Source organism: Rattus norvegicus, chromosome 7 (genome assembly GCF_036323735.1).
Source record: "Rattus norvegicus strain BN/NHsdMcwi chromosome 7, GRCr8, whole genome shotgun sequence".
Taxonomy (NCBI): domain Eukaryota; kingdom Metazoa; phylum Chordata; class Mammalia; order Rodentia; family Muridae; genus Rattus; species Rattus norvegicus.
In genome coordinates, this window is record NC_086025.1 from 77,694,977 (window position 1) to 77,713,907 (window position 18,931).

Here is an 18,931-nt window from a genome sequence, read left to right on the forward strand (position 1 = left end):
TGATTCCAAGAGAGAACCACAAAAAAGACAAGAGCTTGGTAAAATGGCTAGCTCCTGATGCAGGAAATAAGGTCTTAGAGGAAACATCACCCCTTACTTTCAATTAAACACTAAACTAAAATTTAAGCAGATCAGGATAAATTCTGGAAGAGAGGTCTAAACGTCTCAGGTGCTGCAATAATTGGGGTCTGTCCTAGTCACACCCAAATCATTCTGAGACAGAGGGGCTTTCTCCGAAGTTTCACAATTCACATGCAGCTTCGCCTTGGCTCCATCTAGCAGACAGGTTTAAAGATGAAACAGAATGAGACTTGGTCACAGGTGAGACACTCCTCTACAAGGAAGGAAAGGAGAACAACTTGGCGGGAGCCCAAACGCTCCAGGACAAAAAAACTCAACCAACAACCACACTATTAACAAAAGGCCTAAGCACTAGCACTGTCGCGACTAACCACGCCCCTGTGCAGTCATTGGCTTGCGGCTTGCACGTCAATGACGTATCTATCCTCTATTGGGCCAGAAGTACGAGATACAGGGATGCGGAAGCAAGGGCCTGGAAACAGGGTTTGGGCGGGGAAATGGGCGGGGTCGGGAGGAGCTAGGGCGGGGTCCGGGCGGGTTTTGGGAGAAGGGGCGGCCATGGCGGCTGCGCGGCGGCAACGGCGGCTGCGACGGAGCGCGCGCCCGGCTTTGAATGAGCGGAGCAGGGACTGAGCTGGCTGAGAGCGAGCTCGAGGCAGACAGCGGCTGTGCGCGCACGCGCCTCGTGAGCGCGCGTGGCTCGCGGCAGCTCGGAGCCTCCGCCGGGCGGGCGGGGAGGGGGAGGGGCAGGTGAGTGTGTGCGGCCTGCGCGCGCCCGCGAGGGGCTTTTTCTCTACCCACCCGCCTCCTGACCTGGGTCTGGCCTGCGGCTGGTGGCCGCGCTTCCTCGTCACCCTCTGGGTCGCCCCGTACTTCCTGCCCTCCCGCCTTCCTCTTCGGCCCTCTACCTCGACCTCCCACTTGCTGGGCCACCACTCAGGGGTACTGTTTCCGGGTCAGGGTGACCTGTGGGGAGAGCCCAACGTGGCTAGGAACCGGCTTGTCCCTGTCCCCTAGCTATGCTGCGCTCACGCACGGGAGACCCGCCTGTGAGCTGCCGACCCGGAAAAGCCCCACGTTCCGTCTTCCCAAAGGGCAATGTGCCACTTTCCTGCCCTCCCTCTACGGGCCTTGCACTTCTGGGGGCCGATCTGCCCGACATCCAAATCCCAGCCCACCCGGCTCCCACCTTCAGCAGTTTAGAGCGCCTCACTTGACGCCTGCCACGGGGCGTGGGATTGCGTAACCAGAAAGCTCGCGTGTGTGTTGTTTTGCTCATCTGTGCAGTGGGTATGATTTTTTTTCGACACCAAGTTCTAGGTGGGTAATCTCAAAGTGAAAATTATTTTAGTTATGAGTCGCTCCGTCGAGTCATTCAGAAGACCTTAACTCTCCTCGGTAACCGTCAGATTTGAAGGCCTGATGGTACAGAATGTTAGGTTTTTTTACCACCAGCTTTCCAAAACTGCACTTGTTTCTGCTTACTAGTCTCTGGTGTTGACCCTTTCTTTTTCGTGTTTGAGTTCAGGTAGATTTTTATTTGGGAGCTTTATGATATTTAACTTTAGTGAGTTACAGACTTAATTTTGAGTGTATTCTGTGCTATGGTAGGTCGTAGGACTTTCAAGTAATTGTATGGAAAGACTTAGAAATGAAAAGGTTTAGGACAGCATTAGATGACTGGTTTAGTGAGTATCCCCTTAAAGGAATTTAGTTTAATTGGTGTATACTTTAGGATGTGAAGAAATTAACTGAGCACAAGGAGAGATTGACTACATCATGCAGGATTCGTTTTCTTTCTGCCCTCCTCCCACTTATAGGGAAATCTTTCTTAGTTGTCACAACAGAGCTTACCTATTGCTTAATTGGAGATGTCATTTCATTAGAATTATTCCTCTGGCATAACGTTTCTGCATTTTGTTAGTCATTTTAAGGACTTTTTTTTTTAATTCGAGTATTTTAGTAGGTTATTTCAATATTGCCAAGTTCTAGAAAGCATTTTAAAGTACCCAAATTGCAAAGTAGCCCTAAATAGGTGTCTTCCTAATTGAGAATCTATAGGATATTTTAGAAGTCAGACTGTAGTGATATGTATACAATAAAAATCATTTAAACATAATCTGTCCAGAGAGAGAGCCTGGCTTTAGGATTCTCCTCCTCCACCCACTCCTGATTTAACCTGTTTAAATTACTCAGACCATTCACGGGTCTTATCTGTTAAATGGGAATGGTGAAACTATTGAACTAAATCCTGAACATTTTAAAGGCCCAAGGAATAATACGTTTTTAATTTTTAATTCAAGAAATATTTGGGCATCTAAATGCTGTCATTGGCTAAGATTTAGAGATAACAAACTAAGCCAACTGGTGGGGTCCTTCTAGGCTCTTTTGCCTTCCACTAAAAGCAAACGTGAGAAACTCAAGACAGTTATTGAATAGCAGAGGGTTTCTCTGTGCAGGGCAGTGTTTCCCAGCATCAGTGCAGCATATGTTACATAGTAGGTGCTAATATGTTCATTCTACTGAACTGCAGCATTAGGTACAAGTCCTGAGTAAAATTTATTTACAAATCACTGTAATCGACAAAGTATTGCTTTAATAGTTTGGCTACATTTTCCCCATGTTAGTGGAACTGCTTAGACGTTATACCTTCCTGATTGCTTAGAATGTTCCTGACTAGGTTTCCTTGGCTTTCAGATTAAATGGATGTAGGTTTGAATGCAAGCAGTTGTAGGAGCATGGGGACTTGTGATTACTCTGCTGCTGTTACATGAATCGATGACAGTTTTGTGGATTCAGTTAGTTACTGTTTAGATAGTGCTTGATTCATAGGAGATGGTCAGTGAATTTTGGGCTTCGTTAATTACAGAACCAGATTTATCACAAAATTCAGATATTAATTGCTATGGGGGCCTCTGTTACCAGTAATAATCTGGCTCTCTGGTTTTCCACTTAATCTTGAAATTTTCTACTTTTCGTTGGAGTCATTCAAGGTGAAAGGTACTTCTTGAGTAATGAATGATACTTAAGGATATTTGAGAAGGAAATGACTGTAGCTGCCAAGGCTCTAAATGAAATTTCATTCTTAGCCTAACATTAAACCCTCTGCACATTCCCAAAATATTACATGTGTTTGTTTTTTGTCAAAAAAAATCTTGCTGAAGTATCTCTGGCTGCACTTTCTTTCCCAGTGCTATATGCCACGAGTCTACTAGCTACCTTTTATATTTTGTTTCTGAAAATTTATTATATTTTTGAAAGTTTGCTTAGAATTTTCATTAGCATGTATTTGTGTATACTGTACAAATACTGGGTTCCATTATATTTCATTTCTCTAGATAATGGAATTTGCTCTCCCCTCCCTCCCATTACTGTTTGTTTCTTGTTCTTCTCTGGTCCTTTTCTTCTTGTCCAACAGTACCCTATCTATTTTCACGTATTGTTTTGGAAATCTAGCTTTTACAAATGAGGGGAAAAAATGCTATCTTTACCTTTCAGACTCTAGTTTATTTTGTCCAAGACAATGGTCCTGTGGAGGGCATGAACGCAGTACTCAAACTTCTCCTTTGGAAAATCCCTTTTCATTTTGTTGACAGTTACTTTTAACAAATCAGCTTTAAAGACTCAATTCATCATTTTATTAGTTCAGTTCATTCTACTTATAGGGAGGAATGAATCATTTCTTTCAAGTTTTACTTTGCAAATGGTAATACCAGGTTAAAAATCTTCTAGAGAAGTATTGTTTAGGGGAGGTTCAGTATATAGGTATTATGTATATTTTATTAGTATAAAATAGAAAATGTTAACCTCAGTAGAAAAACACTGGAATTAAGAAAATATTCCTAAGAAAAGAAAAGAAAATTCAAAAAAAGGAAACTATTGCTTCAAGAAGTATCTATGATACTGTGAGAGAGTCAGCTTTGTTACATTTTTAAAATCAAGTAAACCACCTTGGCGATATATTTGTCATTTACATTACTTGAAGGAGGAAATTGTTAGTGTGCTTTTGATTCCTCTTCTTTGGTCCCCTCTCAGAGCCACCTCCAGCCTTAGACATGGAGTAACTCATTCCGTTAAGATAGCCAGCCGTTGAGTGGTGGTTGAGCCTCTGCCTTTGCCCTGCTTGCAGCTTGGTCTTCCTGTGGGTCCTGACAAACGTGAGGGGATTGTATCCCAAAAGCTGTTGTCTGTACACGAGTTATGTTCCTCTAGCTGGGCTGCCTCGTCAGGCCTCAGTGGGAGAGGGTGCACGTAGTCTGGAAGGGCTTGATGTGCCACAGTAGAGGAGAAGAGAGGGGAATAGAGGAAGGATTATGGGAATATTGACTGGGAATGGGCAGTGAGCAGGATGTAAAGTGGATAAGTAAACTAATAAAAAAAGAAAGTCTTGATATGCACAAAATACCTGAGTATTGCTAAGGGAGTCTTGTGGAACTTGACATTGTACCTTTATAGTCTGTCCCTCTCTTAATCCTAGAAACAGAAAGCGCTAACTGTTTTTCCTCAGAAGAAACTGCCAGTTAGTGACTACAGGATGATCAAGGTCAAGGACTGTCACTGTTAGTGTGGTTTTTGTTTTGTTTTGTTTTTAACTTTCTTGTTTTCTTCTCTTCCTTTACTGTTTGGTTGTGAGTTGAACTTTTATATAATATATAAATAATGTATACAGCAAAGTAAATAGTATTGTTACCTCAGGATGAGGAATAGATCAGTTTCCTAATGTGTTTATATTTCCCATCCCATCATTATAGATGATTACTACTTTTTACTGTTTAATTTTTAACCTGCTTCATTTAGTTGAAAATACTGTATTATGAACTATTTTTAAAAACTGGGAAGTTATTGTTGCCTGTGATTTGGCCTTATTCCTCAGAGATCTGCTAAAGGACTTACTAAGTGTAGGCCCAAGCATTGCTGTTTCTTTGAGCAGATCACCAGATTTGCAAATGTGATTTAGATGGGTTTTATCATTTTTTTAAACTTAGTACCTATGTTTTGAACATGTTGATTTTCCTTAGTTCAGTTTCTCCATTTGTAAAATAGACATAATGAAAATATATAAAATATATATAAAGAAAATGCTTTCAGTTGTGCTACATTGAAATTAATCAAATTGTAAAAGATATAGAAAGGATTAATATACACTACTATATGCTTTTTGAGTTTTTTAATTATAAGTAAATTTGTACTAATTGAGGCAAAACATTTTTCAGAGACTCTGAAGAAAATTCTTCCTCACAACTATTAAAAATACTTTGAAAACTTACTTTCTTAAAAAGTTCATGTGATTTACATTGTATTATAATTTACTGTTATAGTTTTAGAGAACAGTATGAATGCCAGCTTTCTCTTAGTGCCTTAAGGACTTTTCTAGGATTAAAAAGAAGAGTATGTTCCAGAAATGTGTCTAATACATTGTTTCTGTGTGCGTGTGCCTTCCCCACAGGTTCTGGTTTTCACCATGGCCATCACTCAGTTTCGGTTATTTAAAGTTTGTACCTGCCTAGCAACAGTGTTGTCGTTCCTAAAGAGATTAATATGCAGGTAAATGATTTCTGCATTTGAACTGACCTATTTGTCTCATTGGTTTGCATTACTCTTAACTTCAAAAGGCATGGAAACTTTTAAAAACTAGATGTCCTGTTCATAATATTCATTGTTCTCTATGCTGTTTAAAAAGTTTCTCAGAACTAGAAAGAAAGTCAGTGGTTTTGATTTTTCAGATTTTTACATCTTCCATTTAAATATATTAAATGATTAGTCCTATAAGATTTCAGAAAGAAGCAGATTAACATTAAATATTACCACCACCACAGATGCTATGTATTCTTTATTGGGATGTTTAAAAGTGGTTAGGCAAAGCATAGGTGTTCCTATGTATATTTTCATATGAATACTACCTTTATAGTTATTTTTAAAACTTTCAACAGACGGAGCTGGAGTGATGGCAGTGCTTAAAAGCACTTGCTGCTATTGCAGAGACTCTGGACTCTGTTCCAACCATCCACATGGCAGCTCACAGCCCTTTAAACTCCAGTTCCATGAGATCTAATTCCCTCTTCTGGCCTCTGCAGGTAGCAGGTATGCACATGGTGCACAGACATACATGGGGAAATATACAGACACAGAAAACAAAGATGTATTTTCAAACTTTCAACAGAGAAATTATAAGTAAAATTAATTTTTGTGCTCATTGACCAGAATAAATTATTTGGCTTCATTTCTTTATCCTTAGATTCCAATTCCTTTTGTCTTACCACAGGGCCATACCCTAGCTATGGCTTCTCATCGGCTGAGGTGCCTCAGGACTTATCATGAAATTCAGAAGTGTGGTCTTTTAACCATTTCCAGCAGGGCTGCAGGGGCCAGCAGCTCTTGAGCACTGATGGAATCCTATTTCAGGGAGGTCATGTTTGCTGCAGTAGGGCCTACAGCTTTATCTTATTTTATTTTATTTTTCTTTTTGGTAACGTATCTTTACAAAGCTAGGTTCTTAGGTTGTAATTTAAAGAAATTATGCCATCAAAATTAATGCTGAACAAAAAATGAGAGTGATGGAATTCAGTCTGATTTCAAGAGTTGAAAGCTGTGCAGTGTCCAAAAGGTGCACATATTTCAGCTGTATTTTACTCCAAATAAAAAGAGTAATTTTTATTTTCTGCCTTCTGATTTTGTTGTTTTGGTTTTTCTGTTTTGAAACTGGATTTTGCTGTGGTTCTCAGGCTGGCCTCTGTATTTCTGTGTAGCGTAGTCTGCCCTGAAAGTTACAATTCTCCTTTTTCAGCTTTCTGAAGGAAATTAGAGAGGGAAAAAGATACACGGGTATTCAGCTTTTCGACTAACTACCAAGGACGTAGGATATGTATCACTACTAAATCGTTTGGGCCTAACAGCTTAATCATTGGAAGTGAAGCAAGCTGTAGTGGGGCATGTCTTTAATTTAAACATTTGGAAGGCAGAGGCAGGTGAATTTCTGAGACATAGCCATCTAGAACTATATAAAGAGATACTGTCTCTCAAAAAAAAAAATCAATCTGTGGAACTATCAGACTGTTAGGTATTTCATTTGACCTAAATATTCCCAGGGAAAGTTGGTGATACATTTAAGATAAGGTGTAAGTGAGGGTGGAAAAGAGGGTGTAAATGGTAATCAGCTATCCTTTCAGTGAGTAACATTAAAAGTTACAGCCAATGCTAGGCTAATCCTACTCAGAGCTTAGCACGTATGAAATGAAGTGGAGTAGAAGTGATCACTGTTAGAGGAGAAGTCAAGAGACATGGAACATGTCGTTGACTGTTGAAATTTCCCTTGATGATTGAATTGTGGGGTACAAAACGAATAAAGAAGAAATCAGACATTTAGTAGGGAAAGTAGGATGGGGGTGAGTAGTAGTATCAAAGAGAGGTGAACAACATCTTTAACAATAGTCATGGAGCATGGTGTCTTGATGCGTTTGTAGTTTCTCAACTTCTGGTCAGTGTAGATTAGTTTAAGAATACAGAATGGTATTTGATTTCATATGAAGAACTTTGTTGTCACTGTGAGTTCTGTTGACAGTGTCAGTATATTTAGGATGTACTGTGTATATCCGTGTAAAGAAAACAAGTTTATTGGGATAAACTTGTCTTAGGTGTCAAAACTAACCTGGATTATGTGTTCTAAAATTCCATACTTTTGTAGTAAACCCTAATGCTTTTTTCTTTATCTTTAACTTGAGTAAAATACAACTTCTGAATTTGTCATAAACAACTGCTTTAGCAAGTAGCTCTAAGGGAATGAGTTTCAGATTGGTGACTTTTAATAGCTAAGTGTTTTAATGTCTTGCTATGTAGCCAATGTTGTTCTAGTTGCTTTAAGTATGTCTCTTATTTAAATCCTTTAGAGAATCTTAGAGATGTAAGTGCTGCTATCTAGTTTACAGATAAGAATACTGTAGCTAAGGAGTTGGGTAATTCTGATTAGACTTGGTAAAGTAACTTTGAAAACCAGGGTTACATAGATTGCATAGTTCATGTTAACAACTGAGTTATATTATATCCTGATTATCATTTTCCTGTATATCCTTGAAATCAGTTGCTTTAGTTTGGCCAGTTGACTTTCAAACTTTTAAATAGTTGAATAGTTAATTTTACTAATAAACCCTTAACACATAAACCACCCCTCCCTGGTTAAAGTAGTGTAGAGCTTCCCCTACAGAACCAGAAGCACTTGTGGAACACAGGGCTCTGAAAAGCGTGCTTTGTGTTCGGCTTTTGATTCATTGTGAGTCCTGCAATTTTGTGTATAATTCTGAATGCTAACCAAAGAGCAGCTATATTGCATGAGATTTTGGAAACCTTGACCAGGTTGCTGGGTTATACTTTATCATCATACTTTCTGAGCAGTTATTATCTAAAACAATGATTACAGAAGTAGAAAGTCCCATCTTCTGCGTAAATTACTGTCTAAATGCTTTTTACTCTTGCTTGTGTTGATGGTTCTTGAAATATTTCCTGTTTCTTTCAGATCTGGCAGAGGAAGGAAATTAAGTGGAGACCAAATAACTTTGCCCACCACAGTTGATTATTCGTCTGTCCCTAAGCAGGTAGTTTATAAAGGAGCATGTGCTCCAGAATATAGCTTTTCAAACTACACTGCATCAAAATAATTTGGTGGTCAGGATTCTCATTGATTTTTCTTATTTGTTCTATACCTTTTACTCAGTCATTCACACACACATATATTCTTTCCTTTATTATAATATAATATGATGTAATGTAATTATTCTGCTCTATTTCTTTTTTAATATCTAATTTTCCCCCACTGGTTTCGTGTGTGCCATTACTTTTATGGAACATTTGATATTTTAAACTTTTAGGTATAGCCTACATTTATATCATCTTGGGATTGGCATTTTGTAATTAAGTTTCCATGTGAATTGATATTCATAGATTCCTTACACATTGAAAATTCTGGCTTTTTTCTTGGACAATTATTTTGAGACTTGTGGAGAATGTTGATACTTTTTTTTTCAGATTTTTTTTTGTCAGGTAATCAGTTTGGTTAGGCATAAGTGGAAAGTTCCAGTCCACCACGTATGGGCTGTACATATTATGCTAGTTTAGTTTTTAAAAGCATTTGCTTCACAAAGTTTTGATATGTAGTTTGAATTGCATATAGCCTATACTTGAAAAGTTCGAAAGTTCGGAAGCCTGTTTTTCTAACTAACACTGCGATGAGCATTAGGTTGCCATTTTGTGACTGACACTTGGATCATCATATGTAGACAGACGTGGAGGAGTGGACTTCCTGGGATGAAGATGCACCCACAAGTGTGAAGATTGAAGGAGGGACTGGGAATGCAGCAGCGCAGCAGAACTCTTTGGAACAACTGGAGCCTGACTATTTCAAGGACATGACACCAACTATACGGAAAACGCAGAAAGTATGTTGAAGTTTTGTGCTTTTGGAGAGTAAAATACTTTTTAGATTCTAGTAGTTAAAACTAGACAGTATAATTTGTATTTTCTAGAAAGCCTATTTTTAAAAAAGCCTATGACTATTTTTGCTCTCTGTCATAGTAAACAAGAATTTTATGCATTAAAATGACTAGGACCTCAACTTAATACCTTGGTGTATTCCCAAGTTTTTTAACATAATTAAGCATTTGCAAAAATTCTATTGGATTTCAGATAGTAAGAGTTAGTTTCTGCTGTGGGAAGCTTAAGCCAATAAAGGAAAAGTTTTAACAGGTTCCATGTTCGGTGATGTCTATAAATGGATAATTTCCATTATATTACCAAATAGAGCTAGTGCAACCAGTCTGTGGTAAGATACTGTGAAGTCGTGATGAGCTTTAGTATTGTGAGTGTGTTAGCTATTTACTTCACTTCCTGTTCAGTTGACAGTGAACTCACTTAGAGATATTGGAAAGAGCACAATGACTCCATTCCTGTCTTTTTATGAAGATAATGTGTGTGTTTAAAATAGAAGAATATTGAAGGACTTATAATAAAATATGACTAATTTGTCTTACCACTCACTAGCTAATTTTACTTCCCAGAAGCAGTCACTCAGTAACTTTCTGCTTGGACTTTTTCAGCTTGTTTGTATATTACATATTGCTGTTTCTTCATACCACTTATACATATTGCTCATTCACATTATACTATAATAAACCAAGAGTTAATTCTGCTTGTCTCATAATACTGTAATGTGATTCTGTTTTAACTCTCCTACTTCATAAAATCATACTGAGCATTACATTAATTATTCAAACACAGAAAACATTCTATGTGTATTTGTATATACATGTCCATATAGATACACATATTTTATATAACATGAGGTATTATTTTTTCCACATGCCTGATGTATTTACTTGGCACTTTTTTCTTAGTTTCAGCTACATCTATACTTTCATTCTTTTTAAAATTATGTTGTTCAGATATGTAAGTACTGAAAAGGAAGGGAACTCATAAGTTTCTCAGTTGACGTATATATTATGTTCTAATAACATATCTCTGGAATTTAATATATTATATGGTGCCTTATTGCATTAATTTAGGTTGATGGTGGTTTTTGTGAAATTTATAATATATCAAGTAAATGTATTTTAATACTATTAGCCAGAAAGACTTAGCATTTATAGATAAATCCTACAAGGTAAAGATGCTAGATATGCTTCTGATAGGACATTTTATCCATGTTATAGTATTTAGTTTAGTAACTAAAGGCACCTCATTATATTTTAGGAACCTTTGTAAAATAGAAAGAAGAAGAATTTTTAAAATGTGATACAGTTTATGTACCATTATACACAAAACACAGAGACAGAAAGGTGATGATATTTAGAAATTAGAATTTGGAGGATTTATTTACAATTGCACGGGAATTTTTAATTCTTAACTACATTGTACATTTTAAAGAAGAAATCACAATTTAAGCCATTACCAAATACCTCAATCAAATATTTTCATGTAGTTTTGTGTAAGTATCCTTTTAATCCTGTTGTGATTTATCTTTCAGATTGTCATTAAGAAGAGAGAACCATTGAGTTTTGGTGTCCCAGATGGTAGCACAGGTTTTTCCAGTAGATTGGCAGCTACACAAGATATGCCTTTTATTCATCAGTCTGTAAGTGTGTTAATGAGATCTAGAGAAAGATTTTTTTTCTTAAGAAGAGAAAAATCGAGGAACAGATTTAAAAGTTCATGAGCACTTGATCTATAGCTTTACCAACCTAACGCCTTAAAGATTAAAAACTGTTGGACACTTACGGTCAGGGCACTATTGTACACAGACAAGATAGAGACACAAAGTTGACGACATTTAGAAATTAGAATTTTGAGGATTTACCTCCAAAATGATTAAGCTAAGTTTTGACTTATGAATTGTTTTCATTGTGGAGTAAGTTTACATTTAAAGCGTGATGTAATTTAAGATGAATTAGACTTAACTGAAACTATAAAGGCAAAAGTGGTGAAGAGAACAAAAAGCTGTGGTTCCCAACACCGAGGGAGTATATCAGAAGGGGCCAGGAAGCTTGGTCAACCAAAATGGAAACAAAGCTCCCACAGTTATCCAGATGCCTTTTCAGGCCTCAGAGTGCTTTGAGTAATTGATTACACTCGCTAACAGTTATAAACCCTAAATAAAATGGGTTGAGATAACAAGGAACATTTATTATCTCAGAGTTTCTGTGTCTAAGGTGACTCTGAGGGTGACTGAATTGGGCTGTTCTCTGTCAGGTTTCTGTTGAGTTTATAAACAGTCTAGCATTGAGGCCGGAGTGAGGTGCAGACTTGTAGGTTCAGTAGGACTTGTGTGTTCACCTTGAACGGTTTGCAGGAAGTCCTTGTTCCTTACCATGCACTCGTGTGTGGATTTTCTTATGGCAGTACTGACTTTCCAAGGTATGGGAAGAGGAAGGGATTGACCATAGTGTTGAGACAGCATTAAGTTATTGTGCACAATTAGAAACATTAGTAACACATGGTGCTGTGAAAATATAACATTATAGAAGTTCCATGTTCATTGTTTTTTTTTTTTTTAATGACCTAGTACATTTTATTATGGAGGGCTTGACTAAGGGTTATTTATAGTGGCAATTTATGGGAGCATTAACATATTACCAGTGGCTGCACTACTGAAGAAAATGTTTCTCCCCCAATTACCATTAATCAGTGCCTATAGGTTTTCAGTGTTTTTCAAATTGAATATTCTACTTTTATCCTGAATTCTTTATACTACAAATATCAACTTTTTGTGTCATCTTTTATACCTTTACAATTTGTTGTTGGCTTGGTTTGGATGTTTTTGATGTATTGAAGGGTGTGTGTATATGTGTGTGTGTGTGTGTGTGTGTGTGTGTGTGTGTGCATATATACATAAATCCATGTATGTAGAGGTGAAATTAATGCTGAGTATTTTCTCTGTGACTTTCCACTTTATTTTTGAGAATAAGTCTATCTCTGAACCTAGAACTCAACGCTGTTAGACTGGATGGACAGTACACCTCAGATCTTCCTGTCTTACTTGGTAGCACTGGAATTACACACAAGTGCACTGTGCCCAGGGTTGTACATGGATGCTGAAGTTTCAAACTCAGGTCCTCATGCTTGCACAGCGAGCACTTCACCTACTGACGCTGCCTCTGCACGTGCAGATGTAGTCAGTGTTTATGTATGCGCACCTACCGATCTTGTCTTTGGTTTGTGTTCTTATCCTTGGAAAGCCATTTTTACTAAAGAAATTACTGTATTTAATGGTATGTGTGTGTGTGTGTGTGTGTGTGTGTGTGTGTGTGTGTGTGTGTATGTATATAATCTTAAATCTCTAATGTCTTATGTCAAATTTTAGTAGGAACATGGGCAAGTAATTTAAGTGGAAGACTCCCAACAAGAAACATAGAGCCTAATAATATCTTGTGACCTTTTCTCTTTTTTTAGAAGTTTAGTTAAAAATACAGTACCATTTTCATGAGTTTTGCCTGGTTTATTATGTCTGTATAGAATGAAAACAGAAAGTGCCATTGAGAATGCCCTTACATTTCATATGCTTACCTGGAGTGTGCTGTGCTACTTTTAAACTTAGGGCAGAACAGACTACTCCAGTCAGACATTAGCAGTAATTCTGAGATCAATCCCTAGTCTTTCTTTCCTTTTTGCTCCTATTTGTCATACTGAAAAGAGACAGAAACAAACAAACAAAGTATTTATTCTTGTTTAGTCCAAACTAAGTAAGTGGAAACCACAAACATATGATATGTGAAGAAAGCTGTCCTTCCTCAGTACACAGTCTCTTTCTCTTCCTCCCCTACCTCCTACTCTTTTCCCCCCCTGTGTGTTTGTTTGTGCATGCACGTGTGTGTGTGTGTGTGTGTGTGTGTGTGTGTGTGTAAATGAGTTTTAATTGGGATTTTTATAAGAGCCTGGGTAATTTGCACTGTGCCTGCATCACTGAACAAAATGTCTTCTTGCCCCACTCCCATTTGGCTATCATTAATTGCCTGTAGGTCTCTAAGGGTTGAAGAGGCCTCATAAGCAACTTTCAATGTTGGGAACTATTATTCATGTTCAAATCTGTCTGTGCAGCTAATCATAGCTGTTGTGAGTTCTTGAGGGCAGTTGCTATGCCATTCTGGGAAGACTGCATTCCACAATACTTTAACCATTCCTCAGTCTCTTATATTACTTCTGTTTCATCTGTAGTGTTTTTTGAGCCTTGGCAGTAGAATCAGGAAATATTGAAAAAGATATCCTCTTAGTGTTAGGCATTCAGCAGTCACTGATTCTGGTCATTTTGACCACTTAGAAGTCTATGGTAACCACAGCCAATTGAAAAAAGCTTCTCTGACCAAAGCTGTCAGCAGCACCAAATTATAGGCATAACCATAAATCTTTAAAAGGTATTTTAATGAGCACAGCAGGTCTATTTACAACAGCAGCAGTAACTGTCCCCTTCTAGTGTCTATGGCCTCCCTGTGAACATTTGTTCAGGTTTGCTGTACCAAGCATGCAGTCTCTGTTGGGAACTCAACCTCAAATCTAGTCAGCAGTTGGTTGGGACATGAGCCATGCCACTATTGCACATCACACAGAACCTTTGTAGCCCTTGGGGAAAGTCACACATCATAGCATTATTGTGAAACTTGCCGTCCTAGGCAAATGAGAGGCTAGAGCCTTTGTGCCTAAGGATAGGGATTGATTGGTATGGAAGCTAGGGAACCAGAGGAAAGGAACAGGTATTTCTGAGTTCGATATTTAAAGTTCCTCTTTTTTTTTTTAATATAAAGAAATGATGGCCCTTACTATCTTAACTTTTCTTTATTTTTCAATGTAGTCAGAATTAGGTGACTTAGATACATGGCAAGAAAATAGCAATGCATGGGAAGAGGAAGAAGATGCAGCCTGGCAAGCAGAAGAAGTTCTGAGGTATTGAATGATTTTATCCTTTCACACCTTGTGAAAAATCTTGTGAGAAAGAACGGGGTTCTTTCCTGTTATATTTACGGTCAAGAAAGTCTCCTCTGCCAAATATCCTGTCTGTCCCCATATACCTGTATTAACCTTATTGAACTTGGTTCTCTTTAAACTCCCTTGGAATTTCAGATTTATATCTTGTTTTATGATACTATGAATTTAAAATATTGTTTGAATCAAAGAAATAATCTTAATGGCAAAACTTATTTGCATACACATCCCACACAGTAGTCATAATACCCTACTGTGAAATGTGAGCCACTATTTTATCCTATTCTAGGTGAGAAGGGATAGTTTTGTTTTTATTGTTTCACAATTTAAAATAGTGTCAGAACCTCACATTTGAGTGAAAGTAGCTAATAAAGCACCCTTAATTTCTACATGTATCTTAATTTTAGTGTCCACAAAAGTCCCATAAAACAGGTAGATCATCTTAACAACCCATTGTACAGAAAAGTAAATGTTATTCTGTAGTTTTAAAGTCATGTTTGTTGGATGTTCGTTCTATGTTTATATGAGTAGTTAACTTAGTTCTTGCACTTCTCTGTTTGGTCAAAAAAGGAAAGGAAGAATGATTGAAAAGCAGAACTGGGACTTACCTCTGATGCAAGCTCACATGTAAATGTACCTAGCCTCTTTATACATTTAGGTCACATAGCAAGGGGCTGGGAGGAGGCTTGGTGGGTAAGAGCACTTCTTTTCTAGAAGACCCAGGTTCTGTTCTCAGGAGCTGTATCAGGTTCAGGGGATCCAATGTCCCATTCTGGACCCAGTGGGCACTTGTACAGACATGATACACATAATGTACATGTAGGTGCACAGATATACACATAAAATGTAAAAAACTAGCAAAATACAGTGATAGAAGTTTATTGGTTTTTCCCTATGAATTACCTTTTTTTGGCTATCTTAACAATGGAACTGACTTATATTTTTTTCTCATCTTTGATGGCAAATTTATAGTAACCTTGAATAACCAGCAGAGGGTGCAGTTAAATATGTAGAACTTTTGGTTTTTTTCCTTTAAATTTTGTTTTTGGCATATCTTTTTTTTTTTTTCTTTTTAAACAGGAGAGGAATCACATTTTTAAAATGAAGTTGTAAGAACTTTTCATATTTAGCCTCCCTTTAGTCAGGAATAAAGAGTATTTTTTTTTAATTGTGAAGTAAATAACACTGTTGCAAGGGTCACCAAAAATGACATTTATATTCTGATTTTTAATAAATAATTGGTCCAAAAATGAGAATGTTTTAGAAAATTTGGAGGACTGTAATTATTAATTTTATGAAGCACAAGAGTAAAGGAAAGAGCTGCTCATTAGAATCTAATAATCTTAATGATAGTATTATGGAATTTTTAGCTGTGAGCAGAGCATTTTAATGTTACTCTAAAACCTTCCCTTTTCCATCCTATTTCTTGTTACCTTAATAAGAGAAAAATAAAAGCAATGTTTTATGACAGTATATTTAAATGAAATTATTAGTTAATAATATACAAGCTTCATGCTGTTTGCTGCACAAGTACAGTCAATGGGACATGGAGACTTGTTTCATTACTGCCTCTAGGAAGACACTGAGTCTCATGAAAGTGCATTGTGTTCCAAATTCTCTAAGTTTAGAAGTTTTTCTGTACTCTAGTTCTGTGATCAGTCAAAGGAGTAAGATTCTAGAACTGAAGACTTGAATCTGAATGGGCAAATTATAATTGCTTTATAATTATTTTTCCTCCTACATTTTAAATGTTTCTTTCAAGCTTCAGTAAAAGATTTCAGATTTTCTAATAATTCGAGCATAACTAGTATAAAATAAGTTTTCTTTCGTTCCTTAAGCTTGATTAATTAATAGTGAAAGTTGGAGTATTGCCACAAAGAAACTTTTCTCCTTTGTGGGATTTTAGTCATCTGTAACTCTACCTCCTTGCATTCATAATTGTTATTGAAAACCAGTATATATATATGTATATATATATATACACACACACATATATATATGTATATATTTGTATATATAATCATGCATTAACACATCACTTTCATGAATTTTAAGTTGAACATATGTTCATTTAGGTGTCCAGCCTGGATTGTTCTGTATAGACTAGATGTAGCCATTCCATGCTCAGTGCTAACCCATGCTTTCCTGCCTACTTCTTGAGTTACTTTTTCGCCCCCAATATGGGGGTTCTCCCCTTTCTCCTATGTCATTATTCCAGGCCCAGTCTTCCTATTCAAGCCAATTGGTAAAGGTAGAGTGTTTTTCTTATTTCTAGTCTGTGGAGAAACCAGCGACAGGTACAGTATGAAATTGATAAATACCTACTAGTATGCTTTATGGAACTGCTCAGATGGTACTCTTTAAATTTCTTGGTTCCGAGTAGAAGATATGTCTGAAATTCCATTTTTTCTTGTAGTGTGTTCTTAATATCCTTTAGCTGATTAAACAAATCTATTATGATAACATAATTCTAATATCAAACTTTTTGTATAATTTTCCTGACATATACAGAAATTGAGGCTGAATTGAAGCGTAGACAATTTTGTGGAAATAATATGAAGAAAAAATGTGGGTTCCTACTCCCCGTACATATTAATACTATGGCTAGGCAAATCTCTTAGCTTCATACCTCATTTTGGCCATTTGTACAGTAAAGATAATATTTCTGCTTTATAAAGTTAAATGTCTTCTAAGGATGAAAACAAATACTCCTTTTGAGAAATCCTTGAAATTGTCAAGGAAATGAGAAAATTAAGACATTGAGTATTTATTCCTTGATTTTTAAGAAGGCACCCGTCCTGTAATTATCTGTGTATATTTTATAAAAGTTAAGATATGAATATCTTTCTTTTTAGGCAGCAGAAAATTGCAGACAGAGAGAAGAGAGCAGCAGAACAACAAAGGAAGAAAATGGAGAAGGAAGCACAGCGTCTGCTGAAGAAGGAACAAAACAAAATGGGTGTGAAGCTTTCCTAACACACGCCTCGCCGTGCCCCGGGCCAGCAGGAGAGGTCGGCCACAGCCTACACATGAGCATCCCTGTGGACGGGACAGTATTCTCAGAAAACACACACTCTGCTTGATCTCAGTGTGTTTATTGAGCTATTCAGAACACCAGAATTCTCCCATAATACCTTGAACTACTAGTAATCAAGACTCAAAACATAAAATTAATGAGACAATTATTTTCTTCAAAGTGTTCCAAATATAAGACAATTGTTTGCTGTAGAGAAGTTATTTCACGAGGAATATACCTGACGAGTACCTCTCAAGCTAGTTTTTCTAGCTGAATAAATGGGTGTAAATAATTTTATGGTGGAAAAGTACTCTGCTATCTATTATGCTTTTGTTCATTGTGCATAATTATAAAATAATTTTAATAATCTTTGTTTCCATGATCACTTGATGTAAATTAGATAAACTGTAGGTAGGGCTTTATACCCTTGTTAATTTTGTTTTCAGGTACTGTTGACATACATTTTCTATAATTTGAACTGGCATTGTTTGGTACAACATTAAGGAATATTATGATTTGGGTTTTTAAGAAAATAACATTAAATGCAATAATTTTATTTATCAAATACTTTGTATATCCTTATTTTCCTTTGAACAGTATTATAATGTTATACAGAGCTGTAATTTATATATTGCATGTATAAATGTTGAAAATCAGCTGCAATGACAACTTCGTGTGACAAGAACTAGGATTAGTAGCTTTTCCCTTTCATTACAGATGTCAAGATGTTAACAGTGTTCATCCTTAAAAGCCATTTTCAAATGCAGAAAGCCTTCAGTTTTAATGGATGTTTTAAGTGATTCTTTAAAATTTCTCTGTTTTGTTTTTGTTTTGTTTTTAATCTTACATAATATAATGCAGGGTACCCATTCTTTCAGCTAGATAACATTACTGATTGATTACAAACCAAGATATACATATTTTTGTTTGTGATACTGGTTGATTTGTTTAAAGAAATAATTGCATATTGTATTTTATGGGGAAAAACAACATCTCACAGTTTAAAATACATTAAATTTTTCCACCATTGAAATATAACTGACCTGATTTTCTGTGGCTTTGGGATTTTTAAAGCTGTTTTGTTTTCTGCAGAATTAGTGCCTAGGATTAACATTTTGTGAGGCCTTAAGATGTCACAGACAATGAATAGGCCATACATAATACATTTGAATTAAGGCAATATGTCATAGCAAAATCAATAGCTTTGCATTGTTACCTTTAAAAATTTAGCTTATGCGTTCAGGCTAAGTTGAATTTAACTATGGTAGAAGGAGTTTTTGAGCACCAGACCACACTGTCCGTTACTGTGTTTATTTTTTATTATGTATACAATGTTCTCACTGCATGTATATCTGCAGGCTAGAAGAGGGCACAAGATCT

The 18,931-nt window shown here is 36.7% G+C and overlaps 1 protein-coding gene across 3 annotated transcripts; it reads left to right on the forward strand.

The window, feature by feature from the left end:
- The first annotated feature begins 236 nt into the window (after positions 1-236).
- On the forward strand, positions 237-18,589 carry Ebag9 (estrogen receptor binding site associated antigen 9). 3 transcript variants are annotated; one of them, XM_063263241.1, is made up of 7 exons: positions 237-321; positions 5,528-5,625; positions 8,588-8,666; positions 9,348-9,506; positions 11,090-11,197; positions 14,405-14,496; positions 17,391-18,589. In XM_063263241.1, exons 1-7 carry the CDS (start codon positions 295-297, stop codon positions 17,509-17,511), a joined length of 684 nt encoding a protein of 227 aa, XP_063119311.1. In that variant the 5' UTR covers positions 237-294; the 3' UTR covers positions 17,512-18,589. The 3 variants fall into 3 exon arrangements, with proteins under 3 accessions (XP_063119311.1, NP_001009665.1, XP_063119312.1); NM_001009665.1 differs by lacking the exon at positions 237-321 and adding an exon at positions 637-831 and having other exon boundaries at positions 17,391-18,584; XM_063263242.1 differs by lacking the exon at positions 237-321 and adding an exon at positions 842-1,023.
- Positions 18,590-18,931: the final 342 nt, after the last annotated feature.

Excerpts from the sequence above, each read along its gene's own strand:
- Ebag9 (XM_063263241.1), top strand. The coding sequence starts at position 295 with ATGAAACAGAATGAGACTTGGTCACAG. Across the intron at positions 5,626-8,587 it reads CTAAAGAGATTAATATGCAG|ATCTGGCAGAGGAAGGAAAT; the intron begins GTAAATGATTTC and ends TGTTTCTTTCAG. Across the intron at positions 14,497-17,390 it reads CAAGCAGAAGAAGTTCTGAG|GCAGCAGAAAATTGCAGACA; the intron begins GTATTGAATGAT and ends CTTTCTTTTTAG.